This window comes from Trichechus manatus, unplaced genomic scaffold (genome assembly GCF_000243295.1).
Source record: "Trichechus manatus latirostris isolate Lorelei unplaced genomic scaffold, TriManLat1.0 scaffold00080, whole genome shotgun sequence".
NCBI lineage: Eukaryota > Metazoa > Chordata > Mammalia > Sirenia > Trichechidae > Trichechus > Trichechus manatus.
In genome coordinates, this window is record NW_004444016.1 from 298,731 (window position 1) to 309,718 (window position 10,988).

Here is a 10,988-nt window from a genome sequence, read left to right on the forward strand (position 1 = left end):
ATTCTCATAAATATAAGAAATTAAGAGAAAAAAAGGCTTTGTATATTGCCTCTTTCAATCTGGAATATAAAACAATGGATTTATAGCTGATTGGGTAGAAATATGGAGGAAGACTTGGAAAGACCATGGGCTTTATCTGGAGCCAGGCAGAACTGGCTTCCATCTTGGCCCTGCTGCTTGCTCACCTTGTAACCCTGGGCAAGTCAGCTATCCAAGGCTGAGCCATGTTTCGCTCATCCGTAACATTGGCGTAATAACCTTCGTTTGCAAGGGGTTCACGGTAATATATAGAAGGTACCTAGTCCATAGTAAGTACTCTGATGGTAGCTATTCTTATGATGTATCTGTTTGACATAATGTAATACATAATATGAACAGCAAAGTTTATGCTAGAGAAAGGAACAGCAGGGAAGAATCAGAATGTGGGAGAGAGAATAAAGGAGACTGGAACATAGGTAGAGTGACCAAGAGGTGAGAAAAAGAGAACAGAATGGAGAATTAACTGGAGAAGTGACGAGGTGCCAGGGTTAGAGGATAGGCACATTTAGATGCTGAAATCTTTGGTGGAAAAACTTATTTTTAGAAAGTCTTTATTAAAAGCTAGTACTTGCAGTGAAAGTAAAAAAGAAAGCAGGAGGAGAAAGGAATAGCAGGAAAGTTTGTGTATAATCTCCAATTAGTGAGATTAGAAGGTGGGATGATTTGATAGGCTAGTAGTTAACGTAATCTGTATCCCCTTCCTAGGGAAGGTGTAGACTCATATTGAGGGTGATACGCGCTGACATGCGCAAGTAACATTTTCTCTTTTACATTCTCATGCTCTGCTTTATTTCAGAGACATCTTTAAACCCTCCCCCAATAAATTAATAAATCAACAACAAAAAAACTCAAATTGCTCTTTTAGTTATAATGTCTTAGGCTGGGTTCTCTAGAGATGCAAAATCAGTAAAGCGTATAAATATATATATAGAGAGATTTATATCAAGGAAACAGCTCACGCAATTGTAGAGGCTAGAATATCCCAAGTCCGTGGATCAGGGTAAAGGCCTTTCCCAGTTCACGCAGCTGCAGAAGCTGGCGAGTCCAAGATTGGCAGGTTGGAGAGCAGGGCTCCCGCTCACAGGCTCTGAATGTTGATAAATTCCAAGGTCAGCAGGCAAGACTGCAAGGTTTCTCTTGATTCATGTAGCTGCAGGGGCTGAAGAACCCAAGATCGGCAGGTCAGAGAGCAGGGCTCTGCTCACAGGCTGTGAAGATCGACGAATCCCAAATTTGGCAGATAAGCTGACAGCTCAAGTCCCAAGAACTGGAGGTGAGACAACAGGAGGCAGCCACAGGATCCAGAGTGAGCAAAAAGCCAGAACATCCGCTTATATTCAGATGCACGCCACACCCCCAGGGAAACTCCCTCTGACTGGCTACTCATAGCATATTCAGTCATGGGAGTGACCACATATAAACACTGAATCATGGCCCAGCCAAGCTGACACACAATCTTAACCATCACAGTTATATATTGACTATAGGTTAAATGATATTTAGATAATATCTCTCGAATATGTATTTATTAATTTCATAACATTTATTGAACATCTACTTTGTGTGAGGTTCTGGTTTATACTCAAGAGTAAGATGAGAAGGTTCTTGATATTAAGGAGCTTTTTTTTAAAAAAATAATTGTTTTTGGTGAAGGTTTACGCAGGAGTTTAGGTTCCCATTCAACAGTTTCTGCACAAGTTGTTCAGTGACATTGTTACATTCTGCACAATGCGTGAACATTCTCTCATGATTTCTGTTCTGGTTGTTCCATTTCCATTAATCCAGTTTCCTGCCCCCTTTCATTCTTATCTTTGTTTTAAAGTAATTGTTGACCGTTTGGTCTCAATTAAGAAGCTCTTAATTTAATTGTGTGAAGAAGAGGTAACACAATCACTGTTAGAAGCATATGTGTATATATCTTTATTGCCTTTGGGAACATGGATGAGGGACATCAAAATCACTTTCAGGAAGGCTTCTCAGAGGAGAGGATTGTTTCAGATGAGTGTTGAAGAAAGAGTTAGCAAGATGAAGAAGTAAAAGAATGGTCTTTTAGGCAGAGGAGACCCCATATATAAAGTCATGGAAGAGTGACCCACCAAAGGAATTCTAATCTGTGCTGCTCAGTATGGTAGCTTTTAGGCCCCCATGGCTACCTAAATTTAAATTGTTAAAATTAAATAAAATTTAAAATTTAGTTCCTTAGTCACACCAGCCACATTTCAGGTGCTCAGTAGCCATATATGGCTAGTGGCTACCATATTGGACAGTCCAGATACAGAACTTTTCTATCATTGCAGAAAGTTCTGTTGGACAGGGCTTCTGTAAGTCATTCAGTCTGGCGGGTATAGAGAGCATTTGTAGTGTAGTGAGGGAAAATACGGATAGAGAGGTAGACCGAGACTATATCTTGAAGAAATTTGGGTACTGAGCAAAGGAGTTTGAACTTCATCCTTAAAGCTGTGGTGAGCCATTTGAAGAATTTCAAGTGGAGGAGTGATATGATCCAGTGTGTGTTTTAGTTATTCTTCTAAAATCAGGTGGAAGACTAGATTGGAAAGAGTTAGAGAGTAGAGAGCTGTCTCTACTAAAGGTTAGAGAACAACCCTGAGACTATTGCAGCTCACCCCCCCTGGCCCCCCCAATCTGAACCAAGATAGCAGTTGGGAAGGAGAAGAGGAGGGGCCAGATAAGAGAAAGGTAAAGAGGGCAGAATTTGCAGGTCTTGGAGATTGATTGAATTTGGGACTTAAAGGAGAGATACCTTGATGGTGACTGACTGGATGGATGGTGGTGAAGTAAAAAAGAGTACTTTTGAGTATGAAGAAGATGAATTAATATTGTACAGGTATGGACATGTTGCATAGGCAAGTGAATATAGAGATCTAAAACTTAGTGGTGTGGTGGTTAAGTGCTCAACTGCTGACTGAAAGGTTGATGATTTGAACCTACCAGCCGCTCTGCAGGAGAAAGATGTGTTATTCTGCTCCCTTAAAGATTACAGCCTTGGAATCCCTGTGGGGCAGTTCTGCTATGTACTACAGGATCACTGTGAGTCAGAATTGACTTGATGACAGTGCGTTTTAAAGCTCATCTGAGAGAATCTAGGCTGGAGATACAAGTTTAAGAGTCATTATATAAGTGGTAGCTGAAGGTATGAGAGTGAGAGTGGCCATTAGGGTGAGCATGGAAAATGTGAGGAGTAGAGAGTCCAAGGTGGACCCTTGGGGAATTCCATACCCTACCACTTCCCTTTAAGGGACAGATGAGAAGTAGGTTCCCCCAAAAGAGTCTAAGAATGAGTCCCAAGGAGTAGGAGGAAAAGCAAGAGAGTGAGGTCACCAAATGAAAAGGAAGAGTGTCGAAAGAATGGTTTGTAGGGTGGATGTAACAGATAATCACGTACTTTAGGGTAGTGTCCAGTGGACTTACCGATAGGAAGTCATTGTAAATTTAATAAAGGCAATTTTATTGGAGATTTGAAGGCAGAAAGTGAATTATGGTGAATTAAGGGATACATAGGAGATGAGGAATTTGAGTCAGTGAAGATTGATAATTTCAAGAAACATTACTAAGAAGTGAGGAAGAGAGAGAAGAGGATAATTAGTGTCATAGAGATTTGAGATGTTAGCAAATTAAGTATGCTTATGTGCAGAGGCAATAAAGCCAGAATAAAGCCAGAATAAAGGGAGAGGGTGAAAATATTAGGAGCAGAGGAGAGTTAATCAAGATTCTTGAGGAGGTGGGAGAAAATGGAAGGCAGAGCATAGGTGGAGAGATTTACTTTGAACGATAGGAAAAGTATTTCTTCTACTGAGATGGGAAGGAAGGACCAGGGTAGTTGTGGATGTAGATCATTTTATAGCAGGGGAAGAAACTGAGGAAGTTCTTGCAGAAACCACTGGAAAGAAATTAGATAGTTGAAATCACATCTCAACTCAACGACATTATACTTGTGTATAATATTGGGCAGATAACCTAATTTTCTAAGCTTCGTTTATATGTGAGATGGGATTCAGAATAGGACTGTGGAGAAGAATAAAGTTAAGTAACAAATGGAAAACTTTTAACAGTGCCTAGGCCCTGACCAATAGTCAGAAATGTTAGCCCTTCCATCTTCCCTTCTCTTTATAATCTTGAGACATAAGGGCTCATCAAGAACTTATAAGGAGATTTGAGACTGATTTCTTGGCACAGTGACATTCAGAGGAGCAGTGGCAGTGAATTGGGTGCTTAAGTCTTGGGTTTAAAGAGCATTATATGGTCTTTTTCCTTTTCTTAAATATAAGCAATGGTTAAACCAGGTAATAGGGGACTTAACACAATAAGTTAGGAAGTTCATTGTTTTTGAAAACCATTGTATAAGCAAGACATTCAGTTAGAGTTGTCATTTAGCGTCCTTGAACTAGGCAAATGCCAGATAGCTAGGTTTGCCTAAGTATTTGTTTAAATATGTTTATATACTTTTCTACCGTTCCTGTCCTGTCTCCCACAGACAAAGCAACTCCTCCCCCTAATAAAACAAAAACAAAAAGAACACACCCACACCTGTAAAATTTTCCAAACCTTCCTTTCTGTGAGTGTGAATAAATCTCTAGTCTTAACTGCAGTTACCTTATTGATTTGACTGTTCTTTTATATAATATGGTCTCCTGCTTTCCTGTTTGTAACGTTTTCTTCATTGTAGATTTAAAACTCTTTTCTGCGTAGGGTGTCACTAATTTAGAGTCTCTCTGTTTAGTAATTAAATTAAAAAAAAAAAAAATTGAGTGTTTGCTTTGCTAGGCCATGAGTTGGGGACTTGGGATATTGGCACAATAAAAACTTACCTCTCAGACATTTCAGGAGAGGCAAGACTACACATGTGCTAAGTGGATAGTAAATTTTTAAGTATCAGTTTTGGAAAACATTTTAGAAGTCTTTATGCAAAGGTGCATTTAAACTGTACTTTTCTAAGGGGAAGATTTTCCAGAGTTTTTTTTTTTTTTTTTAATAACTTTTAGATTGGATAGGACTTTATGCCCACTTTTATGGGGAAAAAAAATTCCTTAATTCTAATGACTATTCTGACTTGCATTTGATTATTAGGCCAGTTTTAATTTTATGTTGTTAATTTTAGTCCCTTCCAGATATGCAGCATATTCAGGAAGAAAACTTATCTTCCCCACCACTGGGTCCTCCCAACTATCTACAAGTGTCCAAAGATTCTGCCAGTACTAGTAGCAAGAACTCTTCTTGTGATGCAGATGACTTTGTTTTGGTTCCAGACATCTCGTCAGACCACTCATGTGAGAATCTTTTCTACTTGTACACATTATATTTCTTAATTTACTAGACTAGCATTTTCTTAACCTTTATTTCACAGTCTTGTTTAGGGCACCTTTCCAAATGGGCATTCTATTTAGTTGTTTAGATTTCCAAAATTATATATTTTTCTAAGATCTGTGCAGTCATCTTCCATAAAACAGTAAGTTTGGATCTGAAGTAGATGGAAACTTTATGATCTCAACTTAATTGAATTATATTGGAACAGAAAGAAGTAGAGAAGCCAGCAGAATGAGCAAAATTAACTTTAAGACAAAAAATTAAAGGAAGAACTCATTTGGAAAAAAAAACATAAGAGTCAAAAGAGTATCCTTCAGAAAATATCCTTCAAAAAATAAGTTCAAGAGTGTGCTTCATAAATATATAGGAAGAATTTTTATAAAGGAATGAGAATGCAGGTTTTCTTTGGAATACTAAAAGGTACCAAGAAACCTACAAAAAAAGAGAAGTTAGACAAAACCATTAAAAAAGAAGGGACTGTGGCTTGGTTGTGAAGGAATAGGATCTGAAAAACTGAAAATTTGGTTACTTTAAAAATCTAATAATATCGAGTGTTGACTATGTGCAGGTATTGATGGTAGGAGAAGTTTGTATAGAGGTCTATTCAGTTGTTTGTCAAATACTTATTTTTACTTATTTTATACCTGCTTATGGTGGTACAGATGGTTAAGTGCTCTGCTACTAACCAAAAGGTTGGTGGTTCAAACCCACCCAGAGGCCCTTTGGAAGAAAGGCCTGGAGAAACACACAGCCTTGGAAACCTATGGAGCACACTTCTACTCTGACATAAGTGGGGTTGCCATGAGTTGGAGTTGACTTGATGGCAAGCGGTTTGTTTTTTTTATGCTAGGCACTGGCTAGTTGTTGTAAAAGCCATATTCCCCAGACCAAAAACCTGCAGGATTTATTTGGGGAGGGAAAACTTGGCCACCACAGCAACAGTATATGGCAGTTCATGATCAGTGGGAACTGGAAGTTACCTTTAAAAATCATCCAATACAGGGTTTTATTTCGTTAAAAAAAAAAGATAAAACTTCTAAACTTGTGAACTATTTCAAGCAGAAAATAGCACAGCAGATACTCAGGTCACCCATCATCCTGATTTTATAGGTGTCAATGTTTTGCTATATTTGCTTCATATTTCTGAAGCATTGAACACTGATGATGGAAGACCAGATGAGCTGTGGGATGACATCAAAGACATCATACATGAAGATAGCAAAAAGTCATTAAAGAGACAGGAAAGAGAGAAAAGACCAAAATAGATGTCAGAAGAGACTCTGAAATGTGCTGTTGAACATATAGTAGCTTAAGTAAATGGAAGAAATGATGAAGTAGAAGAGCTGAACAGAAGATTTCAAAGGGTGGCTTGAGAAGACAAAGTAAAGTGTTATAATGAAATGTGCAAAGACCTGGAGTTAGAAAACCAAAAGGGAAGAACACACTTGTTATTTCTCAGGCTGAAAGAACTGAAGAAGAAATTCAAGCTTTGAGTTGCAGTAGTGAAGGATTCTATGGGCAAAATATTGAACAACCCAGGAAGCATTAAAAGAAGATGGAAGGAATGCACAGAGTCACTGTACCAAAAAGAATTGGTCGATGTTCAACCATCCCAGGAGGTAGCATATGATCAAGAACCAATGGTACTGAAGGAAGAAGTCCAAGCACTGAAAGCATAGATGAAAAACAAGGCTCCAGGAATTCACAGAATACCAATTGAGATGTTTCAACAAATGCATGCAGCGCTGGAGGTGCTCGCTCATCTATGCCAAGAAATTTGGAAGACAGCTACCTGGCCAACCTGTTGGAAGAGATCCATATTTGTGCCCATTCAAAAGAAAAGTGACCTATCAGAATGCAGAAATTATAGAACAATACCATTAATATAACACACAAGTAAATTTTTGCTGAAGATAATTAAAAAACGGTTGCAGCAGCACATTGACAGGGAACTGCCAGAAAGTCAAGCCAGATTCAGAAGAGGACATGGAATGAGGTATATCGTTGCTGATGTCTGAAGGATTTTGGCTGAAAGCAGAAAATACCAGAAGGATGTTTACCTGTGTTGTTTTGACTCTTCAAAGGCATTTGACTGTGTGGATCCTAACAAATGATGGATAACATTGAGAAGAATGGGAATTCCAGAACACTTAATTGTGTTCAGACGGAACAAGGGGATAATGCATGGTTTAAAATCAGGAAAGGTGTGTGCCAGGGTTGTATCCTTTCACCATACTTACTCAGTCTGTATGCTGACCAAATAATCCAAGAAGTGGGACTGTATGAAGAAGAGCACAGCATCAGGACTGGAGGAAGACTCATTAACAACCTGCAATATGCAGATGACACAACCTTGTTTGTGGAACTCGAGGAGGACTTGACGCATTTACTGATGAAGATCAAAGACTACAGCCTTCAGTGTGGATTACACCTCAACATAAAGAAAACAAAAATCCTCACAACTGGGCCAATAAGCAACATCATGATAAAGGAGGAAAATACTGAAGTTGTCAAGGATTTCATTTTACTTGGATCCACAGTCAACATCCATGGAAGTAGCAGTCAAGAAATCAGACGATGTATTACATTGAGTAAATCTGTTGCAAAAGATCTCTTTAAAGTGTTAAAAGCAAAGATGTCACTTTGAGGACTAAGGTGGGTCTGACCCAAGCCATGGTATTTTCAGTCACCTCCTATGCATGGGAAAGCTGGGCAGTGAATAAAGCAGACTGAAGAAGAATTGATGCCTTTGAGTTATGGTGTTGGTGAAGAGTATTGCGTATACCGTGGACTGCCAGAAGAACAAACAAGTCTGTCTTGGAAGAAGTGCAGCCAGAATGCTCCTTGAAAGCAAGGATGGTGAGACTTCGTCTCATGTACTTTGGACTTGTTATCAGGAGGGACTAGTCCCCAGAGAAGGACATTACGCTTGGTAAAGTAGAGGATCGGCAGAAGAGAGGAAGACCCTCTACAAGGTGGATTGATGTGGTGACTGCAACAGTGGGCTCAAACATAGCAATGATTGTGAGGATGGTGCGGGACCGGGCAGTGTTTTGTTCCATTGTACATGAGGTTGTTATGAGTTGAAACAGACTGGATGGCACCTAACAACAACAACAATGGGTACAACTAAAGTCCCTTTCCGTTTCTGTTGTTGCCAGAAGCATATTTTTCCTGTAGATATTTTTATACTTCTACATATACCTGTATCCATATTTAACATAGAGTATTTTTATAATTTCACAGTTGTTAAGGATGTATTGTGTCCGCCAGAAATATGTGTTGTAAATCTTAACATCTATACTTGTAGATGTAATCCCATTTGGGAATAGGGTTTTCTTTGTTATGTTAATGAGGCTGTATCCGTGTAGGGTGTGTTTTATGCCCATCACATTCAAGATATAAAAGGATCAGATTAGGCACAGAGAAGCAAGCAGAGATGGGAGAAGATAAATGCCAGGCCACATGAAGAAGGCCAAGGAACTGAGGAACAGAAGCTAAAAAGAGACAAGGATCTTCCCCTAGAGCCGACAGAAAGAAAGCCTTCCCCCTAGAGCTGGCACCTTGAATTCGGTCTTCTAGCCTCCCAAAGTGTGAGAAAATTAAATTCTGTTTGTTAAAGTGTGGTGTGGTGGATTGCTTTTGTGTGACCTTTCTTGCCATGGTCTTGTAACTCCCACCCAAGTAATTGGGTGAGACTGTGCAGATAGGGTAATTGTGGCCCACCTAGGGGATTGGTCACTTTTGCCATACACTGGACTTGAAATGAGCCATCCCAGAGGCAGGAAAAAGAGGATCCCACCACCACCAAGGAAGGAGAGCCAAGAGCAGAGTGTGTTCTTTGTACCCAGGATCCCTATGCTGAGAAACTCCTGGAACTAGGAGACCGAGAGAGAGCTGTAACACTGAAGACAGCGAGAAGCAGTGACAGAGAAACGGAGGAGGAGAGACCAGCAGGAGACGGCGTGGTGAGCTTCCCAGCCTACGGAGTGAGAGAGCTGAGTGCCTTCGGACAGGAGGCTTCTTGACACAGTAGGGTGCCTCTAGTTACTTACGGGCAGAGCTAAAAAAGGAATGGATGTTGGACTTTGTCAAATGCCTAAGCAGGACAGAGGCTCAGAGCCAGGGAGAAGCCTGCCTGTGAGCATGGCTGAGAAGAGGCTGTCCTGATGGAAGAACTGTATCCTGAGCATTCCTGAACCTGAATTGTAAGGTGTTAGTTTTCTAATAAACCCCATAATCGTGAGTATTGTCTGTGAGTTCTGTGTGGCCATTCCAGTGAATTACCAAACCCAGCACAAAAGTAGAGAGTGCTGTCGGAGGGATGGTTGGCGTCAGAATTGGTAGATGGGAGACGAGGCATGTCTGACCTTCCCCTGACAGGAATCAGCCTTGGGCTGTTAATCTTGATTCTCCTACCCCCTTGTGAAGTTAAAGGAGGTCAGACACCACCACGCTGTTTTTACATAAAACCAGTTCTGTTGTACATACGGTTGCTATAACTCAACGACACCTAACAGTGATGACAACAACAGATAAGGAAGACAGCAGTTTAAAATAAGTGGTATACAGAATGTTTGCTTCTATAGTTTGCTTTGTTATTCGTACATATAATATCTAGATATGTATCTAGTTTATCTTAATATTTGAATTTTTGTTGCACCTAAACCAGTATATTCATTTTCCTTCTGATTGATACCTGGGCTATTTCTACCTCTTCACTGTTACAAAATGTATTGTAACAGATGTCCTTGTGTACATGTGCCAGAATTTCTTCCAAGTGGATACCCTAGAGATGTACAACTTCAACTCTATAAATTATTGGTACAAACAAGGTGTAGGCAACTAATAATCTCTGCCGTGCTGCCCTAGTGTTACAATGGTGTTCTTTCCTATTTCCTTCTAAAAATTTTATGATTATTTTTTTCATATTTAACTTTACTTGGAATTCATTTCTGTATATAATCATTTGTTCTAGCACCATTTATTGAATATTCTGTCCTTTCTCCACTGATATGCAATTCCAGATTTATCATACAAGTTTTCTATATACGAATGGGTTTGTTTTAGGCTTCTCTATTCTAGTCCATTGGTCTATTTGCTTATATTATTTTATAATTCTTAAGTTTATATGTGTCACTGTGTGTGTGTGTTAGGGAGGAATTCTACAGTATTCTTCAGAATTGCCCTGGCTAATCTTGGCTCCCTCTTCCCCCAAATGTAGTTTAATTTCTTTTTTTTTTTCCTTTCTTTTTTTAATTCTTCTTTTTGTACTTTAGATGAAGGTTTATAGAACAAATAGTTTCTCATTAAACAGTTAGTACATATATTGCCCTATGACAATGGTCAACAACCCCACGACATGTCAACACTGTCCCTTATCAATCTTCGATTCCCTATCACCAGCTTTCCTGTCCCCTCCTGCCTTCTAGTCCTTGTCCCTGGACTGCTGTGCCTCATTAGTCTCATTTTGTTTTATGGGGCTGTCCAATCCCTGGCTGAACGGTGGACCTTGGGAATGACTTCACCACTGAGCTAAAAGGGTGTCCGAGGGCCATATTCTCAAGGTTTCTCCAGTCTGTCAGGCCAGTAAATCTGGTCTTTTTTTGTGAGTTAGAATTCTGTTC

At 39.6% G+C, this 10,988-nt stretch overlaps 1 protein-coding gene across 6 annotated transcripts in view; it reads left to right on the top strand.

Moving 5' to 3' along the window:
• Positions 1–10,988, top strand: part of ULK2 (unc-51 like autophagy activating kinase 2) — a 204,981-nt gene that overhangs the window by 68,000 nt on the left and 125,993 nt on the right. For all 6 annotated transcript variants that reach the window (XR_002824798.1, XM_004380980.2, XM_023735524.1 and 3 more), the window contains one exon: positions 5,156–5,324. Coding sequence is in view for 5 of the 6 variants with exons in the window: in XM_004380980.2 (XP_004381037.1) it covers positions 5,156–5,324 (169 nt within the window). In the remaining variant the exon portion in view is untranslated. The remainder of the gene's footprint in view (positions 1–5,155; positions 5,325–10,988) is intronic.